The sequence below is a fragment of the Bos indicus genome, chromosome 21, assembly GCF_029378745.1.
Source record: "Bos indicus isolate NIAB-ARS_2022 breed Sahiwal x Tharparkar chromosome 21, NIAB-ARS_B.indTharparkar_mat_pri_1.0, whole genome shotgun sequence".
In the NCBI taxonomy this organism is placed as follows: Eukaryota; Metazoa; Chordata; class Mammalia; order Artiodactyla; family Bovidae; genus Bos; species Bos indicus.
The window spans coordinates 7,684,695-7,710,823 of record NC_091780.1 but is presented as its reverse complement, the minus strand read 5'-3'; the positions used below and the strand labels follow the sequence as shown (position 1 = coordinate 7,710,823).

Genomic DNA, 26,129 nt, shown 5'->3' with positions numbered 1-26,129 from the left:
GGAGAGATTTGGATAGGTGATGAAAATAAAAAACTCCTATTTGAAAGTGTTAAGTTTGAGGTGTTTCTGAGACACCTAAACTGCTTCCAGTTTACCGTTTAAGTGAATAATTACCCAGGAAGCTTCCCCTTCCAATAACGATCATCAACGTTATTTCTAGCCTAGTTATCCTTGCTTCACAGAGAGAATTAAGATGTGGAAAGATTATCTTGTTTAGAGTCATGTAATATGTCTCATAAAAATAGGGAAGTGAGTTGCTAGTATAAAAATGGGAAGGTATTGGACTCTCATGCTCCATTGGGGAGATTATTGAGTACTCCATATTCTCTGCCCTTTCATATAAAATAGCAGATACTTTCCTATTAGGAGTTAGAGTTTGGAAATAATGGAATATAAATGAAAAGTTACAAAGCACTGCTTACTGAAAGCTTATGTTACTACATTTGTACTAATTTGGTGTCAATTCTCAGTGAAAATTTTTCTTAAGAAAAAACATTTTCTTTGAAAGGTATTTTCCTTTGGAGAGTTTGAGGAAGTGTGCCCAAGTAAACGAGAGCAGAATCTTTGAACAAAGCTCAACTTGATTTTAGTGTTTTACCGTTTCCTTAGTATCTTGTAAAATCCTGTTGGTCTGTGTTTGCAAAGACTTCAGTCTGGACACACTTCCCCACCCAAAGAAAAAAAATCCTTTATTCCCTTATGAGCTGCTTGACCTTCGGCGGATTATTGTAGCTCTGAGCTTGTTTCTTTTTGTGGTGATTGTGAAGTTTGTTTCTGCCCTGTGTCTAATTGATAAGATGGCAAATCTTATTTCTCCTCCTACCCATGTAGGAGGGAATTTAATCTGTTCTGGGTTCTGGCCCTTACCAATAAATTGTTGTCTCCATTTTATATGTTAGGCAGCTGAAACCCAGAGAGGTTGTATTTCCTAGGGCAGTATTTCTTCTTTCACTGAAAGAATAAAGTAAAACTATGTTCCCAGGCCTGTTTCTTTGCTACTTAAGATAATCTGCAAAGCTAAGAAGAGAGGAGAATGAGGAGAAAAGAAAGAAAATATTACAATGTAGAACAATATTTAGATAGTAAGAAGCGAAGAAAATGAAGCTGTAAATGATCTAGTCATATTAAATATTTTAAAAATATTTTAAGCTAAAGACAAAATGAGGTACGAAGGAAGGAAATGGCTTTGCTGTGTCTGATTTTTAAGTTCTTTCTTTAGTTATGTGTTAGGAAACTGGTCTCTCTTCTCTTAGATAGGGATTCCTATCTCAAGTTCAAGAACTATTTTTTCAAATAGGACTATTCTACTAAGTAGTAAATATTGTTTAAATAGTGAGAGTACTTTTTTATTAGTTATTCATTTTAATCTTTTAAATATGTATGAAAATTTAGTTGCTGTGAAATAAAAATGTAGGAATTGATGTATAACTCTCCTTTTAATGTCTGCAAATAGCTATATATGCTAACTGGTTTATTTGGCAGCTTTTGTTACCAGTATCATAATTTTCAGGTTTTTTGTTCTCTTTAGAAATGGATCCATTTTGACAAGATGTAGTACTGCAGCGTGCCTGATGGAATATGTTCAGCCATGGCATCCGAACTTTGTAAGACGATCTCTGTGGCAAGGCTGGAAAAGCACAAGAATTTGTTCTTAAATTACAGGAATCTGCAGCATTTCCCATTGGAGTTACTGAAAGATGAGGGACTACAGTACTTGGAGAGACTCTACATGAAAAGGAACTCCCTTACAACCTTGGTACAGTATTACATTACATTTTTTAAAAGTTATTTATAATGTAGTCCTGATCAAGATATGTTTTATGTATCTTAAGATATCCAGAACCAAGATGTATATCCCCTCTTACTGTGTAAACGTGTAATAAAAGTACATATACAGTGGTGGAAATTATTTAGGTAATTACTTAGGTGGAAATTCACTAATTCCTGCAGTTACAAAGTTGCAGGAGTTGTATAGGAAAGCAAAATATTCACTAATATACCACTTAGTCCCACACACTACTGCATATAAGATAGATAGCCAACCAGGACTTACTGTATAGCATAGGGAGCTCTACTCAATATTCTGTGATAACCTATCTGAGAAAAGAATCTGAAGAAGAACGGATATATGTACATGTACACCAGATCACTTTGCTGTACACCTGAAACTACTGCAGCGTTGTGAATGAACTATACTACAATAAAATTAAAAAAAATTAGTCCCCATTCAGAAGCCCCTCTTCACTTAGTCTGTGCGTCTCTCTGGGCCTGTGCTTTCTTTGCTGTTAAGATTCTTAAATGATTTATGGATGTTATAGTATCCAATAGACCAGTTAAAAAATAAGGAAGAGAAAGGCCAACAAGGATGACTTTGATTTAGAGGTATTTAAAAAGATAATAATTTGAAGATTAAAATACTAAAATTAGCATTAGAAGGCTTGATGTGTTTTGAGCATTTTGAAAAACTCCAAAACCAAAAAATCTACATGATTGCACTGTGAAAATCAAATGACTTTGAGCTATCACCCAATTTATTGGGGAAATTTTTGCCACAGAAGCCAACATTTTATGATATTAAAAAAACTAAAATATATTTCAAGAGAATGTCTCTGTCAAACTTTTTATTCCCAATATTTACCATGATATTTGGTCTCTGTTTTAAATGAATTTGCTTTATGTGGACTTTTCTGATTATCATTGAACCTCATTTAAGTTTTTCACGTTGAATTCTAGTTCTTATTCATATTAGATGATTTATGAAGTCTTATTGTTTCTTTGTGAATGGGCCCTTCTTCATTGCCTTCTCTGAACGTATATGAGTATCTGAAAATATACCTTACTGACTTCATATATATGGAGTGTTTTTCTGGAAAAGTTTTTAATCTGTGTAAAATATCTACAGTGTGTAGAAAGCATTGCTGTGTCTGAAAGTAAATGTAAATCTATCTTTCAGTTTTAGTCTTTGGCATATTGGTGTATGGGGCTTCCCAAGTGGCACTAGTAGTAAAGAAACCGGTTGCTAATGCAGGAGACGTATGCAATGTGGGTTCGATCCCTGGGTCAGGAAAATCCCCTGGAGGAGGGCATGGCAACCCACTCAAGTATTCTTGCCTCGAGAATCCCATGGACAGAGAAACCTTCAGTCCATGGGATTGCAAAGAGTCGGACATGACTGTAGCAACTTGGCACACACACATATTGATGTATGTTATTTTGCATGCCTAGATTTTTTCAAATTAAAATGTTCACTTTTCAAACCTTAATAATCGTATTAATCCTTTTTGCAAGATCATCATTCCATAAAGTGAAACCGTATTTATGTAGTGTTTTTTACCCGCTTTGGAGAAGAAGTGGTATAAGAAATAATTTGTCAAGAATTATAGCCTAGATTTTCTTATGTTTGTTGTTAATATACAAAGAAAAGGTTGTGAGTGGATTACGTCTCAAACAGTCATAGTCTACTGCGGTAGAAGTAATTGACCTTTGCTTATAAAACTAACAATAAACTTCTGGTTTTGTGGCCATTTCTTGCCTGAATTTTTCTGTTTATGAAAAATTTAAATATCTACTATTTTAACTGATATAATGGCTTCCAAACATACATTTCAAGTTCATTATTTGTCACCTTGTTTGTTGAAGATTAAATTGTTGCATATGTTTATAATGATAGGTGTATGTATTTTATTTTAATGGTTTCTCTTAGCTGGAACATTTGATTCATGTGTATCAAAGAGCTTTTTCAACTGTGAAGTGCGATACAGATATCAGTATGTGAGAATGGTAGCAACCATACCATTCCCTGACTATGCTGAGCATAAGACAGCTTATTTATCCAGTAGAGTCTGCGAATGGCTTCCTGCACAGGTTTTGAAAGCAGATGGAACAGTACTTGCCCTTGTGTGCTCCAAACTAGTGAGTTCAGGCTTTTGGAATATTTGCTGGTGTTATTGATAGGGTATATTTCCTATAGAAATAACATTTAGTATGTGAAATTTGACTTACAAATGCAGTAGTGTCCAAAAGAAAAAACATTATTGGAATCATACAGTATCTCAAACACATTAAGAATTAATTGGCTTTTTTTTTTTTTTGAGGAAGCTTGAGAACTTGCCAGTCATTTCCATTTCCACATTGTTTTGTTATTTTTTATTAACGTTGTTTTATTGTGTTTAAATGTCCTGTCCTCAGCATTCCCCATTTCCCCTACTGATACGAAGCCTCTTGGTGAGAAGAGGAGTCACTGAGGCCTGACTTCTGTCCTTCCTTTTTCTATTTAAGTTGCTCTGTATCGCACTGTGGTTTGTATTTGTAGGATGATTGTGTGTCAAATGCTCAGAACTTGGGGAATGCCCATTTTAAAATGGAAGGACAGTGAGAAAGAATAAACTTTTTTATATATAAAAGAATAACTTCCTATATTACCTATGAAAATGATATGTGCCCTATAGCAACCAATATAGAGGAAGACATGGAAAGTAGTTGTTTCTCTTTCTGTTCATCCAGTTCTGTGCTTTGGAATAACCAGTATTTATAGTTGGATTGTGTCCTTCCACTACTTTGCTTCTGTTTATATAATTATATACTCTGTATTTTTTGTCTTTTTAAAAAACAAAAGGGAATCATACCTATACATATTTCTCTGCAGATTTCTCTCTTTACTTCATTCTTATTCCGCTAACTTCTAGGCCAAAAATTATACATACATCCTTGTATTTAGGATCAAATCTCAAAAGCAAGATTGCTGGATCAAAGGATAGGCATGTTTTACATTTTCAAGTATTTTTGAGCAGTATTTTATTGTATAATATTACCATTTATTTGTATATCTGAAAAATCATAAAACTTTTTTAATATGAGTTAATTTATATAGGAATACTGTTATATAATTAATAGGTAAATAAGAAGTAGTTAGGAAGCATTGTGATTTTGGTTCCTAACATTTATCTTAGAAAATGTTTTGAAGAATTTTTCTATCATTATTTTAAATGCTATTCAAAATTATTAAGTCTCTGATCTTTGTGGTAGTTTGATATTAAGAGAATAGGAGATACAGGTTCTGTGTTTGTCGTAGGCATCCACATAGTTGTTAGATGAATAAATAAATGAATATAAAGTAGAATAGTGTTAAGGACTATAGTACAAGTATATGAATTCCAGATTGAGAATCTTTTATCCAGGGACTCTGTCTTAAATTCTGTATCCCCGGGCCTGGCCTACTGCCTAACATATGCAGGACACATCATCTAATTCTATGGATCAGGATTGTAAAAGACTTTTTAAGGAAGGTGCTATTTGCATTGATCCTGAAGAATGACTTTGACAGGAACTTGGGAGGAAAACTATCACTTATTCATTCACCATGTATTTATTGAGTACTTACTGTGTATCCAGTATTCTTCAAGGCGCTGACAATCAGTACCTCATGGAACAGATTCTTACTCTCATGGAATTTTTGTTTCTTGACTTCCCAAACTGAAGAAAAAAATATTAACTGAGATTAAATGGCAGAAGATTAGGATCAATATTTGTCCAAAACTTTAGTGACAAAAGGTGATGGTGACTGTGACAGGGACTGTGTTAGAAGCTCTGGAGAGTGGAATGCAAGTTTGAATTGGTGAGGAGGAGATGAAAAACTAGATAACAAGGTTAGTGGGTCTAAAGATTTGGTTTTGATTTGAAAAAGCAGGCATAGCCGGAGGGTCTTGACAAAGAAGGACACTTTTTCTTTCTCCTTTTTTATTTTCTTTCCTCTTTACTTACCCCTCTTCTCTTTTCTAAGAGGAATGAGTTGAGCCTGTGTAAATGCTTATGGGAAATCTTCATTAGAGAGTTGAAGATACAGAAATAGGAAATAATTAAAAGTTCAGGATTTCTAAGAAGGTAGGAAAGGACGGGCCCCAAAGTACAGTTGGAGGGAGGGAATGACTGTGAAATGGTATCCCTTCCTCCTTTAACAAGAGAAAGGAAGGATAGGTGCACAGGAAGATACAGACTGGGGGGCAGACAGTTTTTGTCTGATGACCACCACTTGGGGAGTGAAGATCTGTGGAGAGTGCAGGTTTGAAATGATTGCTGTGAAGAGTCATGGCAGTTTGTTTTGAGAAAGGTGGTAGAACTGTTGGGATTATTCAGCAAGCAGTTGATAACTAGACTTATGGTGGAACCATCTGCTTGTTTAGGGAGTTTTTCCCTGCAGTTCTTAGCTGTCTGAGGTATAAAGAATTTGGGATGTCGCATTTATGCAGGCTGAAGTTTTTCCAGGTACAGAGGGACTAAGGAGGTTTAGGATTTTGGCAAGAGTGATTAAAAGGGTGGGGCATGGAGTCTAAGCTGAATTGGAGGCAAAGAAAGAAAGGAGTGAATGCATAGGGAAAATGAAGTGGGTCCAAAGGATCCCGACTTATACTGGGCATGATTGAGTGAGCCATCCGGATGGATGGGATATTCTGGTCGTGGAGAGAGACTTAGTCATGGAGAAGTTTCAGATGATGACAGGTTATGACTGTGCAGGCTGAAGGGGGCTGGGGTAGAGCCTACCTTGTCCCCTTGCATCCCAGTCCCTGCCCTTGCTCCCCACCAAGTAGCTGGGATCTGTGTAAGAGTGAGAGAAGGAATATAGCATGGAAGCAGAAATCAACAGTGGAAGCATTTGAAGTCTGCAGTCCCAGGAAGAGAGTATTTTCATTGTTTGGTAACAGAACTTAGTACTAGGAAGTAATAGACCCAGATCTTACATGCTTAATCTCTTTGGAGCTTAGTTCCTTCTTTTAAAATAAAAGGTGGCAAGTGACTTGCATGGAGGAAAAGAACTCAACCTGGAAACAAAATTATTCAATGATCTGCGAGTTTCTCTTAATGAGTGCAGTAGGTAGAAGGCCGTCCTGGGGATGTGGAAGAGTGACCTCCCCAAATAACTGATGGAGCTCTCCTGTGTTGCCAATTTTATTTATAAATATGAATGGGTAGAAAAAAATGGCATGTAAATTTTAGATGAAATAGGGTGGTTTGGCGTGCTGCGGTTCATGGGGTCACAAAGAGTCGGACACGACTGAGCGACTGAACTGAACTGAAGAGCAATAGAGTAGATGGATCCTGATTAAGCAGTTAATCTATGCAACAGAAAAAAACTTAAAAATGATACCCGTCTGAGCTTGAAGGGAAGAAGAGGTATATCCATCATAATCCTGAATTGGGGTGACAGAGTAAGGTGCAGATGTATTTCTTTGCTACTGGCCCAGAAGAAAACATTCCTGACCTTCCCCCATCAAATATGATCAGGCAAATCATAAAAAAATACAGAGAGTCAAAACACAAAACGATATTTAACTTTTAGCAGAAGAAGTGGTAAAACATTGATCATCCTTACCTAGTAGATTGAAAGAGGTTAATTGCTGATATTGAAGATTATCAACACTGTGTGTGTTGAAGACAATGGGGAGCAGATGCTCTCACATACTACTGGAGGGAGTGGAAATTGACTCAGTGTTTTTGGTTTGTGGTTGGACCATATCTAGCAGAATTTTACATGCACATATGTTTGAACTAGCATTTTGACTTGTGAGAATTTCAGTTCAGTTCAGTTGCTCAGTTGTGTCCTACTCTTTGCGACCCCATGGACTGCAGCACGCCAGGCCTCCCTGTCCATCACCAGCTCCCGGAGCTTACTCAAACTCATGTCCATCGAGTTGGTGGTGCCATCCAACCATCTCATCCTCTGTCATCCCCTTCTCCTCCTGCCTTCAGTCTTTCTCAGCATCAGGGTCTTTTCAAATGAGTCAGCTCTTCACATCAGGTGGCCAAAATATTAGAGTTTCAGCTTCAGCATCAGTCCTTCCATTGAGTATTCAGGACTGATCTCCTTTAGGATAAACTGGTTGGATCTCCTTGCAGCCCAAGGAACTCTCAAGAGTCTTTTCCAACACCACAGTTCAAAGATCAATTCTTGGAGCTCAGCTTTCTTTATAGTCCAACTCTCACATCCATGGGAGAAGGCAATGGCACCCCACTCCAGTACTCTTGCCTGGAAAATCCCATGGATGGAAGAGCCTGGTAGGCTGCAGTCCATGGGGTCGCTGAGGGTCGGACTCAACTGACTGACTTCACTTTCACTTTTCACTTCCATGCATTGGAGAGGGAAATGGCAACCCACTCTAGTGGGGTTTTTTGCCTAGAGAATCCCAGGGACGGGGGAGCCTGGTGGGCTGTCGTCTGTGGGGTCGCACAGAGTCGAACACGACTGAAGTGACTTAGCTAGCTTAGCTCACATCCATACATGACAACTGGAAAAACCATAGCTTTGACTCGATGGACCTTTGTTGGTAAAGTAATGTCTCTGCTTTTTAATATGCTGTCTAGGTTGGTTATAACTTTTCTTCCAAGGAGCAAGCATCTTTTAATTTCACAGCTGCAGTCACCATCTGCAGTGATTTTGGAGCCCAGAAAAATAAAGTCAGCCACTGTTTCCACTGTTTCCCCATTTATTTGCCATGAAGTGATGGGACTGGATGCCATGATCTTAGCTTTCTGAATGTTGACCTTTAAAGGCAACATTTTTACTCTCTTTCACTTTCATCAAGAGGCTCTTTAGTTCTTCACTTTCTGCCATAAGGGTGCCATCATCTGCATATCTAAGGTTATTGATATTTCTCCTGGCAATCTTGATTCAGGTGGGCTTCATCCAGTCCAGCATTTCTCATGATGTACTCTGCATATAATAAGCAGGGTGACAATATATAGCCTTGACATAATCTTTTTCATATTTGGAACCAGTCTGTTGTTCCATGTCCAGTTCTGACTTTTGCTTCCTGACCTGCATACAGATTTCTCAAGAGGCAAGTCAGGTGGTCTGGTATTCCCATCTCTTTCAGAATTTTCCACAGTTTGTTGTGATCCACATAGTCAAAGGCTTTGCCGTAGTCAGTAAAGCAGAAATAGATGTTTTTCTGGAACTCTCTTGCTTTTTTGATGATCTAGCAGATGCTGGCAATATGATCTCTGGTTCCTCTGCCTTTTCTAAAACAAGCTTGAACAACCAGCTTGAACTTTCATCTGAACATGAAAGTTCACAGTTCATGTATTCCTGAAGCCTGGCTTGGAGAATTTTGAGCATTACTTTACTAGCATGTGAGATGAGTGCAATTGTGCAGTAGTTTGACCATTCTTTGACATTGCCTTTCTTTGGCATCGGAATGAAAACCGACCTTTTCCAGTGCTGTGGCCACTGCTGAGTTTTCCAAATTTGCTGGCATATTGAGTGCAGCACTTTCACAGCATCATCTTTTAGGATTTGAAATAGCTCAACTGGAATTCCATCACCTCCGCTAGCTTTGTTCATAGTGATGTTTCTTAACGCCCACTTGACTTCACATTCCAGGATGTCTGGCTCTAGGTGAGTGATCACACCATTGTGATTATCTGGGTCATGAAGATCTTTTTTGTACAGTTCTTCTGTGTATTCTTGCCACCTCTTCTTAATACCTTCTGTTCTGTTAGGTCCATACCATTTCTGTCCTTTATTGAGCCCATCTTTGCATGAAATGTTCCCTTGGTATCTCTAATTTTCTTTACCCAACAGAAAAAACAGCCAAGTGAACAAGGATACTCCTCACAACATTGTACATGATGAAAAATTGTGGAAACCTAAGCTTTTATCCATATGGGCTGGGTTAAAATCAGATAGCAGCTACCATCATTTGAGGTGTTACTAGGTGCCAAGCACGGTTTTAAGTAATTTATATGTGTTAATGTAATTAATCTGCAAGATAATTATATGAGGTAGGCACTATTATTCCTGCTTTATAGACAAGTAAACTGAGGCATAAAAAAGAATACATCAAACTTAGTAGAGATGATAGCTGTGGAAGAGGGAGGCCACAAGAGTTGGGATAGAAGCTCTAATAAACAGAGCCTTACACTTAAGTGTTTATAGTAAAAGAGAAGGGTCCTACTACTGAGTTTGGTTTATATTCTTTTCAGTAGATATTTATGATTTTTATAATTAAACATGAAAATGAGTTTGTTGGAATTTGCTGGTACTAGGATCTTTCCCAGCTCTCAGATTTATTAATCAGTGAGTCTAAACATTTTGATTTACAGTGATGGTGATGCTTGCGTTTATGCTCCTTGAAGCTGGTGGTTGGGTTGAGGGTGGAAAGTGTTGATGACTGAGAAGTCATCCAGCTATATGCTCTACCTGCTTTGAATTTGGTAAGAGTAGTATCTAGATCAAATGATCATCAGAACACCTTGAAGGGAAAACCAACAAAGAGATGGTAAAAATGAGCACCATGCAATCAAATGTGCCAGAAGAAGTAGGGAGAGGGAATGATTTTGTTTTTGTTTGATGGTGTCATTTTGAATTCCAGCAAAGGACCTCTGTTTCCCCCTAATTTGTCAGACCCTTGCATCTTCCACAGCCTCCATAATGACCATGAATGCTGTGTTCTCGAGTTAACACTGTACAGAAACATCTTAGTTATTTCTAAACCTGAATGCATGGAAATAGCCCTGTCTGTGTTTTAATGCTTATTTATAATGTATGCTGCTGCTGCTGCTGCTGCTAAGTCGCTTCAGTCGTGTCTGACTCTGTGCGACCCCATGGACTGCAGCCTACCAGGCTCCTCCATCCATGGGATTTTCCGGGCAAGAGTACTGGAGTGGGGTGCCATTGCCTTCTCCCTAATGTATGCTATAGACCTGCAAAACATTCATTACAAATGTACCAGTAACTATCTCAGTTAACACACCTGTGCCTGAAAAGTGTGAGTTTTGTTATCAGTTGAGTCATTCAGTCATGTCCAACTCTTTGCGACCCCATGGACTGCACCACATCAGGCTTCCCTGTCCATCACCAACTCCCAGAGCCTACTCAAACTCATGTCCATCAAGTTGGTGACACCATCCAACCATCTCATCCTCTGTCATCCCCTTCTCCTCCCGTCTTCAATCTTTCCCAGCATCAGGGGCTTTTCCAATGAGTTGGTTCTTCTCATCAGGTGGCCAAAGTATTGGAGTTTCAGCTTCAGCATCAGTCTTTCCAATGAATATTCAGGACTGATTTCCTTTAGGATGGACAGGTTGGATCTCCTTGCAGTCCAAGGGACTCTCAAGAGTCTTCTCCAACACCACAGTTCAAAAGCATCAATTCTTCGGCACTCAGCTTTCTTTATAATCCAACTCTCACATCCATACATGACTACTGGAAAAACCATAGCTTTGACTAGATGGACATTTGTTGGTAAAGCAGTGTTTCTGCTTTTTAATATGCTGTCTGTGTTGGTCATAGCTTTTCTTCCAAGGAGCAAGCGTCTTTTAATTTCATGGCTGCAGTCACCCTCTGCAGTGATTTTGCAGCCCCCCAAAATAAAGTCTGTCACTATTCCATTTTTTCTCCATTTATTTGCCATGAAATGATGGGACCAGATGCCATGATCTTAGTTTTCTGAATGTTGAGTTTTAAGCCAACTTTTTCACTCTCCTCTTTCACTTTCTTCAAGAGGCTCTTTAGTTCTTTTTTGCTTTCTGCCATAAGGGTGGTGTCATCTGCATATCTGAGGCTATTGATATTTCTCCCAGCAATCTTGATTCCAACTTGTGCTTCATCCAGCCCAGCGTTTCTCATGATGTACTCTGATATAAGTTAAATAAGCAGGGTGACAATATACAGCCTTGTTGTACTCCTTTTCTATTTGGAACCAGTCTGTTGTTCCATGTCCAATTCTAACTGTTGCTTCTTGACCGGTATACAGATTTCCCAGAATGCAGGTCAGGTGGTCTGGTATTCCCATCTCTTTAAATCAAAGGTATTTTTCCTATTGAATGTTCAGATTTAAGTATTTTGTCCTCTCAGTGTTACTGGTTGGTTGTCAGTAGATCCTTGTCAGATAGTAAACTATTTGAAATAGCTTGGAAAATTAATGTTGACCTATAATTTATTCTGCTGAATCACAGAATTTTAAAGCTAGGTGGAGCTTTGTAGATAATTTAGGCAGTTTGTCTCTTTGAGGTAAGTAAGCTTAGAAGAGGTTAATAGATGGATCTCAAGTCATTTTTGTGGCCAGTTAGAGCAAGACACAGGTCTTCTAATTTGTAGTTCTGTCAGTGCTGCTTTTGTAATTCTGCAGGTACTTGTTGGTGACCTGTTTCTAGCCTCGCACCATGTAAAAGTTTAACTACATTTATCCACTGTGGAACAATGAAGTGTTCCACGTTAAGTGAATTTTCCTGGTTACCTCTTTGAAGTTTACTTCCTGAGTTTTACTGTGAGTCTAATTGTTCTTGATAGAAATACTTTTACAACATGCATCATTCTGTACATTCTTAAAGAAATATAGGGAACATGACTTAACCCACTCTTCCTGACTTGTAGTTTTGGCCTGGGGAATTAGGAGAGAGTTTAGAAAGACGTGACAGGGATACAGACCTTTCACTCTAGACTCTATCCTTATGTACTTGAGGGATTCCGTGTACAAGCGGAAGGCTTGTACACATTTGTGTATGTTTCCATACGTTTAAATTCATTTTCAAGCATTCACTATACTAAAAATGAGGCACCTATGCACCAAGAGTGAGATACCAGTTTCTATATGTTAGTCCCATCAAATCAGTCTCTCTCTCTCTCTCTCGATTGATAGATGAATATAGATAAAATGTATTTAAGGTGTTTGAAATATCATGCTGTGAGCTTGGAACATTGTTCCTTCCTGAAACAAGCAGTTGTGTCATAAGCATATAGGATTGTAAAGGCTAGGTGTATTTTTAAATGGTTAATCTGGCCTTATGGAAAAGTGTTTAGTATTCTTTTTTGTGTGTCTATTTTAACTTTGAAAATTCCATTTATAAAATCATTGAATGCACATTAAATAGGTTTTTAAAAAAAATAGAAAGTAGGTAGGGGCAAATGATGATCCAGTCTTCAACCCTTGTTTAGGATATCTCTACAGCTTTCATTTTTAAACAAATATTTTTAATATTAATACTTTACAGAATTTTAGTAATTTTTAATGTTTGTTTTCTTTTGAAAAATATTCAGATACAGACATCCCTTGGTATCTGTGGGGAACTGGTTCTAGTACTCACTCCAGTACCAAAATGAGAGGCTGCTCAAGTCCCTTGTATAAAATGGTTTGGTATTTGCATATAACCAATGCACATCTTCCTGTATACTTTACATCATCTCTGCTGCTGCTGCTGCTAACTTGCTTCAGTAGTGTCCGACTCTATGTGACCCCATAGACGGCAGCCCACCAGGCTCTGCTGTCCCTGGGATTCTCCAGGCAAGAACACTGAAGTGGGTTGCCATTTACTTCTCCAATGCATGAAAGTGAAAGTGAAAGTGAAGTCGCTCAGTCGTGTCCGACTCTAGCCGACCCCATGGACCGCAGCCTACCAGGCTCCTCCGTCCATGGGATTTTCCAGGCAAGAGTACTGGAGTGGGTTGCCATACATCATCTCTAGATTATTTATAATACCTAATACAGTGTAAATGCTATATAAGTAGTTGTGAAGACAGTGTGAATGTTATATAATAGTTGTTGGTGTAGCAATTCAAGTTTTGCTTTTTGAAACTTTCTGGAATATTTTTTCCCTGATTATTTTTGATGCATGGTTAGTTGAATCCAAGGATACAGAACTCACATAGACCGATTGTACATATTTCAGTTTGTAAATGTACTAGATGTACAGACTTTTTAACTTTGAGCATATTTTTCTGTAAAAGTTTGTTGCTAAGTGAAAAATATCAATCTGGAAATTTTTTTTACATTTTTGGCAATAAAACACTTGCAGTTTTGCAGATACTTAACATTTATTTATTTATATTTTTAAGAGAATAATTTTAACCTCTATAAATATCAAGCAAGTACTTCATCATTTTAAGAAAATAATTAAAAATTTTATCATTCATACAGTTAAGTAGTTCTTTAATGTTCTGTGTCGAAAAGAGCTAAGTTTAAGTGAAAAACTGGCAGTGAGTGTAATACTAACTAGTATTAGAAAGTAATACTAGAAAGTTACTTTCTAGTATGATAACTACTAGTTATATGTAGTACTGTTTAAATTATAACAAAATACTGAAAATTCAATTCCTTCAGTTCAGTTGCTCAGTCGTGTACTACTCTTTGCGACCCCATGAATCGCAGCACGCCAGGCCTCCCTGTCCATCACCAACTCTTGGAGTTCACCCAGACTCACGTCCATCGAGTCAGTGATGCCATCCAGCCATCTCATCCTCTGTCATCCTCTTCTCCTCCTGCCCCCAGCCCCTCCCAGCATCAGAGTCTTTTCCAATGAGTTAACTCTTCGCATGAGGTAGCCAAAGTACTGGAGTTTCAGCTTCAACATCAGTCCTTCCAAAGAACACGCAGGGCTGATTTCCTTTAGAATGCACTGGTTGGATCTCCTTGCAGTCCAAGGCACTCTCAAGAGTCTTCTCCAACACCACAGTTCAAAAGCATCAATTCTTCGGTGCTCAGCCTTCTTCACAGTCCAATTCTCACATCCATACATGACCACAGGAAAAACCATAGCCTTGACTAGAGGGACCTTTGTTGGCAAAGTAATGTCTCTGCTTTTGAATATGCTATCTAGGTTGGTCATAACTTTCCTTCCAAGGAGTAAGCAAGCGTCTTTTAATTTCATGGCTGCAGTCACCATCTGCAGTGATTTTGGAGCCCAAAACAATAAAGTCTGACACTGTTTCCACTGTTTCCCCATCTATTTCCCATGAAGTGGTGGGACCGGATGCCATGATCTTCGTTTTCTGAATGTTGAGCTTTAAGCCAACTTTTTCACTCTCCACTTTCACTTTCATCAATTCCATAGTCATAATAAATAATCTTTTAAATACTTAATGGTCATATGTGAGTAGTGGCCACCATATTGGGTGGGTAGATAGAAAATATTTCCATGTTGTAGAAAATTCTGTTGGACCAGTGGTGTGTGTGACTGAAAAAAAAAATTAGAATCAATAGTAGCAACTCATTATTATCATGAAAATCAAACTACCACTATGTGTTAATGCTACAGAATTATAAAGAAAAATGATGCCAGAGTTCTTTTTTAGGCACTTCAAAGACAACTTTAGAAACAAAAGAATTTGTCCACATTTTGAAAATTTTACCTTCCCTCAGTTTGTACCCCTCCTTTCCATTTCCTTTCCTTTTGAAATGGCTTTATTTTAATATTTGTAATGCTTGTATTCAGTGAATTTCCAATGAAATTTTTATTTTAATGAACTTGGGACATAAAATATTTGTGATTGTTCTGATGGGTGCATTCCAAGAAATTTGAATATTTGCCACAGTTTTCTTTCTGTTTTTTTTTTTTAAGAACCATTAAAATAAACTCTAAAGATGTTATGTTTTCATATCTGGGTAATCAAAATTTGCATTTTCTCATAAAACACTGATGTATGTTTGGGATTATCTTTTTATATTGCTTATGAATAGAATGCCCATTATTTGCACATTATAGTCTCATTACATTTTTCCTGGGAAACAGGATGTCAGTGGTAACTTCTAGTGGTCCTTGACCTAACTGATTGCACAGCCCTTGTTAGGAGTGGTTGGGAGGGGTTAGTGAGCTATTAATGCTCTTAAAAGCATTTCTTATTGCCCCTTCTCCCTCTCCTTAACACCTCCTCTCTTCCCCCGCCAATATGTGTCTCAGGCTTTCTAGGGTTATTCACATGAAAACCATAGTTAATAACATTTCGTTGTGTTACTTATTGCAGAAGAAATGAACTTAACTGTCAAGAGATTTTGATGATAGTAGATGGAGGTATTGAGAATCTGTTGTGGTTTTCTGTCTCCAGAAAACATCAAGGAAATATGACGGGTGTTTAAGACAAGGCTCATGCTTTTTTGGTCTGCTTAACATTTATTTCAAGGGAAATTTTAAGAGAAGAAACTGAGTAGTTAATGGAAGTGAGCCAAGAGATAAGAGGGTAAATGTTAAGGGACATTGTGGGGCAAATGGTGAGTAGGGCTGTGATGGGCATTTCTGCTATTGTGGACCAGGAAAGGTGGGGCTGCTCATCTGTCTCTGTTCCCATTAGCCTGCCAGGGCTTCTGACTTGACTGTTGAGAGATCTTGCTCTATAACATACATAAAAGGAGGAAAAATACTGGAGGAGGAATGAACTAATATTCCTGGTAGTAAAGAGGTTTTCTTTGGTTGTTCTCATATAACCCCATGGTATTTAACTTGTGCTGTATGCTTGCCCAGAAAAAGTGATACCAAATTATTGATCCAACTAGAAAGCTTGTTGAGTATGTTGTGGTGGTTTTTGAATGAAGTAACTTTATTAAAATTAAAAATAATTTATTGAGGTGAAATTCACTTCATGAAAAATTAACCATTTTAAAGTGAAAAATCAGTAGCATTCAGAATATACGCAGTGTTGCACACCGTCACCTTTGTTTAGTTCCAAACATACCCATCACTCAAAAGCAAAGCCCCTTGTCCATTAAGCAGCCTCTTCCTACTCCCCTCTACACCCCAGGCCTGGAGCCCCAGTCTGTATTCTCTCTCTCTGGATTTATCTGTTTTGGATATTTCATATATTGGGATCATTCAGTGTATCACCTTTGTGTCTGACTTCTTTTCACTTAGCAAAATGTTCTCACGTTTCATGCAGGTGGTAGCGTGTGTCATTCCTTCATTCCTTATGATTTAATAAAGATTCCACAGTGTGTGTATACCACAGTTTGTTTATCTGTTCATCCGTTGATGGACATTTGGGCTGTTCCCACCTTATAGCTATTATGAACACTGCTGCTATGAACATGGGTATACATGTAAATGTTTAAGTACCTGCTTTTAATTATTTGGGGTATATATAGGAGTAGAAATATGAAACCTTATGGCAATTCTATATTTAACTTTTTGAGGAACAGCCAAACTTTGCTATAGTGGCTGAACCATTTTACATTACTGCCAGCAGTGTACAAGGGTTCCTATTTCTCAGTTCCTCATCAGTAGTTGTTAAGTTTACATTTTTAACAAATTATGGCCATCCTGGTGGTTTTGAAGTGGTACCTCATTGTGGTTTTGATTTGCATATCCCTAATGAGATGCTGGTGGCTCAGATGGCAAAGCGTCTGCCTGCAATGTGGGAGACCCGGGTTCAATCCCTGGGTTGGGAAGATCCCCTAGAGAAGGAATGGCAGTCCACTCCAGTACTCTTGCCTGGAGAATCCCGTGGACGGAGGAGCCTGGTAGGCTGCAGTCCATGGGGTCCCAAAGAGTTGGACACGACTGAGTGACTTCACTTTAATGCTAATGAAGTTGGGTGTCTTCATGTGCTTATTGGCGGGTTGCATGTCTTCTTTAAAGAATGTCTTCTCAAGTCCTTTGGCCATTTTTCAAGGGATTGGTTTTTGTTGTTTTTTTTTTTGTGATTGAGTTGTAAGTGTTCTAGACACTTACCAGGTATATGGTTTGCAGATATTTTCTCCCATTTTATATATTGCCTTTCAGTTTCTTGTAATGTTCTCTTATGCAGAAAATTTTTAATTTTGATAAAGTCTGGCTTATCTGTTTTTTCTATCGGTGCTCCTGCTTTTGGCCTATGATCATGAAGATTTACTCATGGTTCCCTCCATGAATTTTATTGTTTCAGCACTTAGATATAAGCCATTGATAGATCCATTTTTGGGAGAAGGCAATGGCACCCCACTCCAGTACTCTTGCCTGGAAAATCCCATGGATGGAGGAGCCTGGTAGGCTGCAGTCCATGGCGTCACAAAGAGTCGGGCATGACTGAGCGTCTTCACTTTCACTTTTCTTTTTCATGCATTGGAGAAGGGAATGGCAACCCACTCCAGTGTTCTTGCCTGGAGAATCCCAGGGACAGGGGAGCCTGGTGGGCTGCCATCTATGGGGTCGCACAGAGTCGGACACAACTGAAGCAACTTAGCAGCAGCAGATCCATTTTTAGTTAACTTTTGTATATGGTGTGAAGTAGAGGTCTGACTTTATTCTACTTTTTAATAACTGCTATAAAAATATGCATTTAATTCAGGACTTCTTTGAAATGTGTTGTTAGAGGTAGGATGGAGCATATTTTACTGAGCCCTGAATCCTAGTGATTCAATGATTTTTTTTTTTTTTTTTTTTTCATACTGCACTACTCTCGCCGATCTCTGGGGGACTTTGGTTCATGGTGTCTTTACTCAGGGATGAAAGCTGGTAAAGGTCGCTGTGGACCTCTCACGTGCAAACTCTCTAAGGTCTCTGCTGCTGCTGCTGCTAAGTTGCTTCAGTGGTGCCCGACTCTATGCGACCCCATAGACGGAAGCCCACCAGGCTCCCCCGTCCCTGGGATTCCCCAGGCAGGAACACTGGAGTGGGTTGCCATTTCCTTCTCCAATGCATGAAAGTGAAAAGTGAAAGTGAAGTCGCTTGGTTGTGTGCGACTCGTAGCGACCCCATGGACTGCAGCCCACCAGGCTCCTCCATCCATGGGATTTTCCAGACAAGAGTACTGGAGTGGGGTGCCATTGCCTTCTCTGCTCTAAGGTCTCTAGTTTGACTTAATTCCATTGACCAAAGCAAGTCACTTAACCATGTTGAACTTAAGTGCAATCCTGCCTGTTGCCCAGAAGGAGAAAGGAAAGTAAGTGGTGCACAGTGACTATATGAGAATGCAATTGAACATGTGTTTGCAACATATTTGAAGTATTTGTTCCAAGATACACAATTTTAAAACATTCCCATTGAAGGAGGTTGTAAGTTTTCCATAACAGTACATGGTAAAGCATCATTGATTCAAGATTTGAAGTGAATTTTATACTGTGTTTACTGAAGTTTACTTTTACATTATTTATAAAGAAAAATTATTAAGTGATAATATGAGATTTAATGATGGGAATTTTGGTTTAATTTATAAAACAGTTTTCAATTAGTTTAGAAGGAAGTATTCATACTCAAGGAATTTGGGTACAGATTGTTTATCTATTAAAACTTTTGTATGTCAAATTTGTGAAAAAGAAGGAAATAATAGTAATAATCGTTTTGCAAGGCACTTTAAGATTATTGCTCTTAATCGATCAGGATTTTAAAATTTGAAAACATTTAAACTTAGTAGTCTGAGCCCTGTTTGTGTGGCGCCTGTAATCCAGCATTAGAGCTTAGTTGCTCTGAGTGTTAGTCGGTTAGTTGTGTCCGACTCTTCCTGACCCATGGACTGGGACCCGCCAGGCTCCTCTGTCCATGGGATTTCCCAGGCAAGATTTCCCACTGGAGTGGGTTGCTGTTCCCTTCTCCAGGGGATTTTTCTGACACAGGGATCAAACCTGGGTCTCCAGCATTGCAGGTGGATTCTTTACCATCCGAGTCACCTGGGAAGCTCCTTAGTTACTCACAGAGTAACAACAATGTTGATGTTAATATATAGTGATCCAGTCTCTTACCTGCTTTTCATAAACTATGTAAATAGGAAAATTAAAATATATAGTGTTTCTCATATTATTTAGTTTCATTGCTAAAATGTACCACTAGGAAGCAGAGAATGATATTTTAGAGCACCAGTAGATGTCAGCCACAGCCTATGCAGCAGGCTGATTCTTTACCAGCCTTTTTGCTTTTTTTTTTTTTTTTGAACCCAGCATCCTAATGAACTGCCAATTTTCTCAAGGTTGGTGTGCTTGTTTTTAAATTAAAACACAGTGTACTTACTCGTAAAAATATAGCGATGCAGTAATGGCAGCAGAAACATTATGCAGTGCTTAATTGTGTGTGTAGGGAAATATCTCACAGAGGTAACTAGTTGGTCATGGAAAAATTGCAATACTCTCTGGTAAGAGCCAAGAAGGCATCTGTAAAGAATGACCATGGGTCCTGTAATCAGCCAGATATGGTATTGATATTATAGCAGATCAAACAAGTTGAGGTTCTAATAGCATTTCTTTTCCAGATAAGCCTTTTCTTTTTAAGAGGCACAGCCAGAAAGCTTCTTACCTCTCCTCTCCCATCCCCTCAGTGCTTTAGTTTGCCTGGAATGTCTTGTAAGTATCCCCACAGGTGGAAGTGTATATTTCTCTTACTAGGGGAGGTACCAGTACTAAAAGAAACATTTTGGAAACTTAGATCCAAGAGCAGCACTCAAGGAAAGACTTGTCATGAAGGACCTCATTGCAGATATTGATGTCAAAACATAGGGGAAAAGGAATCACAGCTTCGGCATTTGAAAACTAAAAGTGGTTTTATCAAAAGTGGAAACTTAATAAATGTTTCACTGACTTCAAAACAGTATTTAGATTCAGTGCTATTTGGTTATTATGAAAGTGTGAAGGCTATTATATATGTAACTAATTTGGGATACTGCTGCTAAGTAAATACATCAGTATGCCAATATGAAATTAATAACTTTGTCTCCTTGATTAAAATAAACCATTGTGTTCAAGATTTTTAAAAAATAGTTTTTCCTCAGTATAAAATATAAGACCCTAGTGAACTATTCCTTGGTACTGTCTTCAAAATTATATACCTTTATTCTCTGTGGCCCAGATATACCAGAAATACCAAACTAATGGCATTTCTTTTATTGAGTGTTTAGAACCTAAGTTACATATAATGTGATTGATTCCTCAATTGTGTAACAATTTATATAGTAAATTTTAAATTTGATTTTAATTTTTTTAATTTTAAAAGACATATATGCTCATTATTAAAGATTCAGATGATATAAAAATAGATGGAGAATAACAGCACTATCCTTTTCCTAATGATAATCACTGTTCCTAAGCTCCTGTAAGAAAAATTACTTGTTACAAATCCCCCAAACTTTTATTTTTCTATTGACACAATTATTTTTATAAGTGCTTTTGAAATGTAAGATTTTGTCATGAGTGCTGCCAGGCAGTTACAGTAGAACAAACTGTGTTTGTGATTTCTTAAACACACCTGTCTCTCTTTTGTCTTTTCACATGTTGATTCATGTGCCTAGAAAGCTAACCAGAACTCTCCTCCTCCCTACTCCATAGCAACCTCTGATAGTTAAGTCTTTCAAGCCTCAAGTTAGTCATAATTGCTTTTAAAAAACCATTCCTGATTCTTTGTTATTGATATCTAGCTTAATTCTACAGTATGTTTTAGTGTAGAATAAAAAAATGTTACTCCTGACTCAGTGTGCTCTTTCAGTCTTGACAATTCATGTCTGTGTGTGTGTGTGAGAGAGAGAGAAGAGAGAGAGAGAGAGAGACACGCAGGCTGACAGGAGGCTTTTCCTTCTACCCAGGGCCTAGCCCCATCTCCCTTCCCCTCCTCCCTGTGGCCTGCTTCCTGTCCTTGTCACATCACACTCCTACTCAGAACTTAGAACCTGGTCCAGATGTGACCTCCCTTAGGACACCTGAGCTCCAGCTTACTCTGTTTATTCTGAGTTTAGTTATATCTTGGTATCTGGCCCTCTGCGATTTCAGTTCCTTTCTCCTCAGGAGTAGTTTGGGATTTTGGTTTGACAAGGGGTTGATAGTATTATATTTAGGGCTACTGTAACGAATTACACAGGCTAGGTGGCTTAAAATGCAGAAATTTACTGTCTCACAGTTCTGGAGGACAGAAGTTCCAAACCATGGTGTTGGTTGGGTTGGTTCCTTCTCACGGCTTTGAGGAAGAGCCTCCTTTCTCTGAGCTCCCAGGGGCGGGGTGGGATGCTTTACCAGCGGTGTTCCTTGGCTTTGTAGCTCCATCCCTCCCACCTCTGGCCCCAGCGTCACATGGTGCTATTCCCTCTGTGTCTGTTAAAACATTTTTATTTCTTCTGTGACCATGGAATATAAGATCTGGTTTCTCCAAGGGATATGGATTTTCAGTGTTCAGATGTATACGTTTAAATTGTAGTTTGATCTATGTAAGCATAAACCCAGACCTGCTGATGTATTATTTTCACATTTTCTCAAAATTTACAGCCCTTCAAAAGGTAGTACTTGTATTTAAGCTGTTTAGAAATGTTTATACATTTTTCAAAAATAAAATTTAATTCTGAGTTTTTAATTTTCAGCCAGAAAACCTTGCTCAGAAGCTTCCAAACCTTGTGGAACTGTGAGTCTGTTTATTCAAATTTTTTTTTTTTTAAAAACAAGAATGGACATAATTTTAAGTTATTTTAAATTACAGGGAATATTTTAATGTATTAATTTATTATTTTTTGGTATTATGATCATGGTGCTCATGTAGGTAGACCTGTGGTTCTGCTAAACCCAATAGTATTTTAAAGTATCTTACCATTTACATTTATGTTTTAAATATCTTACTTCAGGGTAGTAAAGATGATGAAAGATACGTTTTTTTTTTCTTGCAGCATCTTGGTCACAGAATCCTTTGGATAGTCCATGGAATTGGGAGTATTGGGCTTCCCAGTTGGCACTAATGGTAAAGAACCCACCTGCCAGTGCAGGAGACATAAGAGGTGTGGGTTTGATACCTGGGTCAGGAAGATCCCCTGGAGAAGGAAATGGCAACCCACTTCAGTATTCCTGCCTGCCTGGAAAATCCCATGGACAGAGGAGCCTGGAGGGCTACAGTCCATGGGGTTGCAGAGTGGGACACAGCTGAAGCGACTTAGCATGTGATTGTTAGTATTGTTACTACTACTACATATGCTACTGATATAAACAGCCTGATGGTATAAAAGATTTAAAATATAGAGTAAAAGCCTCCTTCCCTACATCCTACATTTGTTTTAGTTCTTATGATGATTACCTCCATAATACTAAATAATGTATCTTTTTAAAATGCATTTACACCTTTGTTTTTAGTATATCAACTTTATCTCTTGACTAAGGAAGATAAGAAATTTCCATATCTTGTATTTCCCTTTCTTTCTACCTGCCTCCTAATTTTGTCGAGGGAGGAATTTGCATCACCTTTTCTTGTTCTTTTTATTATTTGGCATGATTTTCAGGAGGTAAATTAGAGAGAGCTAATTTTACACCTTTATCATAAGCCAGAAGTCTCTGTCATTTTACCCAACCTTTTATTTTTGAAAAAATTCTGACCAACAAAAAAGTTGGAAGCATAGTACAATGAACATCCATACAGTTGATCTAACGTGAAGCTTAGAGGTGCCACCCTCTCATAGTTGAAAATCCAGGTATAACTTTATAGTCCCCCATTGTTTTTCCAAAAGTTTTCACTTTTGTCTCAGGTTCAAAGGATTTGTTAACAAAATGAGCCGCTTGTTCTATCAGTTCAGTTCAGTCATTCAGTTGTGTCCTACTGTTTGTGACCCCATGGACTGCAGCACGCCAGGCCTCCCTGTCCATCACCAGCTCCCGGAGCTTACTCAAACTCATGTCCATCGAGTTGGTGCTGCCATCCAACCATCTCCTCCTCTGTCATCCCCTTCTCCTCCTGCCTTCAGTCTTTCCCAGCATCAGGGTCTTTTCCAGTGAGTCAGTTCTTCTCATCAGGTGGCCTAAGTATTAGAGTTTCAGCTTCAGCATCAGTCTTTCCTATGAATATTCAGGACTGATTTCCTTTAGGATTGACTGGTTAAATCTCCTTGTAGTCCAAGGGACTCTCAAGATTTTTCTCCAACACCATAGTTCAAAAGCATCAATTCTTTGGCCCTCAGATTTCTTTATAGTCCAACTCTCACATCCATACATATACTTGTTCCATACAAATAAATAATAACCAATATTTATTAGAGAATTATCTAGCTTAATTTCAATATACTAACATTAAAAGAAAAGAGAAATAGAAACAGCAGAGGATACATCACCAAACTGAATTCTCACCAACATCCAGACTCAAACAGCAGTGGAAAGTCCCGTGACACAGCACATCGGGATCTCAATTGGGAAAATGTCCCAGGCAGCATGTCCGCTCAGTGGGTTAGACTTTAGAGATCACAGTTCGGGTTCCCACTTACAATCCCAGAGGCAATCATCAATCTGTGAGCAAATAGCAGTTCTGATTTCATGTTAATGCGTAAAACTTGGAATGTTTTTAAACCTGGGGCTTGGTTGGCCAGCTCGCCCCCAGAGGCTCAACAATCTCAAGATTCATCCCCTGTCTTATCTATGATGCTGCCAGTCTTGCACTCACAGAAGGCAGTCACTCACAGTCAGGGCAGTGTCCAGGCAGGTTAGAAGCAAGGTCAGAGGCCTGCTCTGCTTTGTCTCTGAAGCCTAAACAAGACTTTTTAATTTCCCTACCATCCACATCCATAGTTCCACATCTGTGGACTCACACAAGCTTGGATGGTGTAGTACTTAGTAGAAATTTGTTGAAAAAAAATCAGAATGTAATTGGACCTGTGCACTTTAAACCCTCTTGTTCAAGGACAGGCTTCACCTAAATGTAACCAGTTAACATTTTGCTTCATTTCCTTCCTCTCTTCCCCCTTCTACTCTCTCTTTACTGCCCCTCTTTCCGCCTTTTCCTTTCCTTTCTCCCTCTCTCTCTTACACACAAATTGCACACATTATAGTGTGTGTGTGTCCGTGTGCACACTCAGTTGTGTTCGACTCTCTGTGGCCCCATGGACTGTAGCCCACCAGGCTCCTCTGACCATGGAATTTTGGAATAGGTTGCTATTTCCTACTCCAATGAGTCTTCCCTGATTAGGGATGGAACCCACGTCTCAGGCAGGTGGATTCTTTACCACTAGTGCCACCTGGGAAGCCCCTATGTATCTAAGAATAAAGACATTCTTGCACATAATTTTATTATTTTTAGGTCTAAGAAAAGTAGTATTAATTCAATAATATCATCTAATATACAGTTCATATTTAAATTATCCCAATTTCCCCTCAAGATTTTTTTTTTTTAAGTCGTCTGGATTTTTGAAGTAGATGTTTTGTTTGATGGTTTCTTCTGGACTAGGTTCACTTTAAATATCTTCAGTGATGTTCTGCCCTATTTGGTTTATCAAGGTTTTGTTTTCATTCTCATATATATATTATATGTGTATTTATTTTTTTATGAAGCATGGTTTTTCACCCCTAACTACTTTAGTATATATTTCTAAGAACAGGGATGTATTAACATTTTTTAGCCCTACTTTTCTATCCTTAATATATAACTTTATATTTTTCTCCATATAGGTTTTGAACATTTCTAATAGTTTTTTCCTAAATGTTTAATTTTTTTGCTGTGTGAATGATTTTTCTTATCTGTTACATCTTCTAACTAGGTAATTTTTGTTATAGGAGCACTATGGTTTTTTGCATATTAACTTTATATCTTGCTCCTTCCTGAAATCTTCTATTGTTTGAGTTAATCATGGATTCTCCAGAGTTTTCCAGGTATACTCTACTCTCATGTCTGAAAATACAGTGTTATGTCTTCTTTTCCAAATCTTTATTTTCTCTATTCTGATTGCATTGACTAGTCCTTCTCCAGAGCAGTGTAAAATAGTATTTGAGGTAGTAGGCATCCTTGTCTTCTTTAAGACCTTAGTGGGAATATCTCCAGGTTTCATCCACTAAGAAAGATGCTGGCCTTACAGTTAACACAATTCTTATGTGTTAAGTAAATATCCATCTGTGTTAATAATCTATTGCTGCTCTACAGATTATCTCAAAATGTAGTTGCTTAAAGTGTAGGGGTAGTTAAAAGAATAAACACTTATTCTCTCGTATTTTTTGAAGGTCCAGAATCTGGGCTTGGCTTAGCTGGATCCCTTTGCTTCAGTGTCTCTCTCAAGGCTTTAATCAAGATTGTTGCCCAGGGCTGCTGGCTTACCTGAAAGCTCAACTGAGGAAAGATCCTCTATCTGTGTTCACTCATATGGTTGTTGGCAGGATTCAACCAATTCCTTGCAGGTTGTTAGACTGAGAGCGTCAGTTCCTAGCTGGCTGTTGGCCAGAGAACTCCCTTAGTTCATCACCACTTAGCCTCTATTATGTAGCTCACAACATGGCAGCTGACTTCGATCAGAGTGAGCAAGCAGAAGAGTATGTGAGAGCGGAGCCCTTGCCCCTTTCTAGTCTAATCATGGAAGTGGCATCGCATCACTTGCTGTGACACTCAAGGGGAGGCCGTTACACAAGGCCTGCATGCGGAGGAGTGGGGACCACCAGGGACCATCCTAGGTGCTGCCTACCACACTATTAATTCCTGCTTTCTCAAGAATTTTTTTATTAGTAATGGGTGTGACATTTTTTCAGACTTTAAAT

General features: G+C 38.3%; 1 protein-coding gene across 4 annotated transcripts in view; it reads left to right on the top strand.

Annotated features, from left to right (window-relative positions):
* Positions 1–26,129, top strand: part of LRRC28 (leucine rich repeat containing 28) — a 189,931-nt gene that overhangs the window by 2,386 nt on the left and 161,416 nt on the right. For all 4 annotated transcript variants that reach the window (XR_011562545.1, XM_019983755.2, XM_019983754.2 and 1 more), the window contains exons 2-3: positions 1,529–1,756; positions 22,004–22,044. Coding sequence is in view for 3 of the 4 variants with exons in the window: in XM_019983755.2 (XP_019839314.1) it covers positions 1,589–1,756; positions 22,004–22,044 (209 nt within the window). In the remaining variant the exon portion in view is untranslated. The remainder of the gene's footprint in view (positions 1–1,528; positions 1,757–22,003; positions 22,045–26,129) is intronic.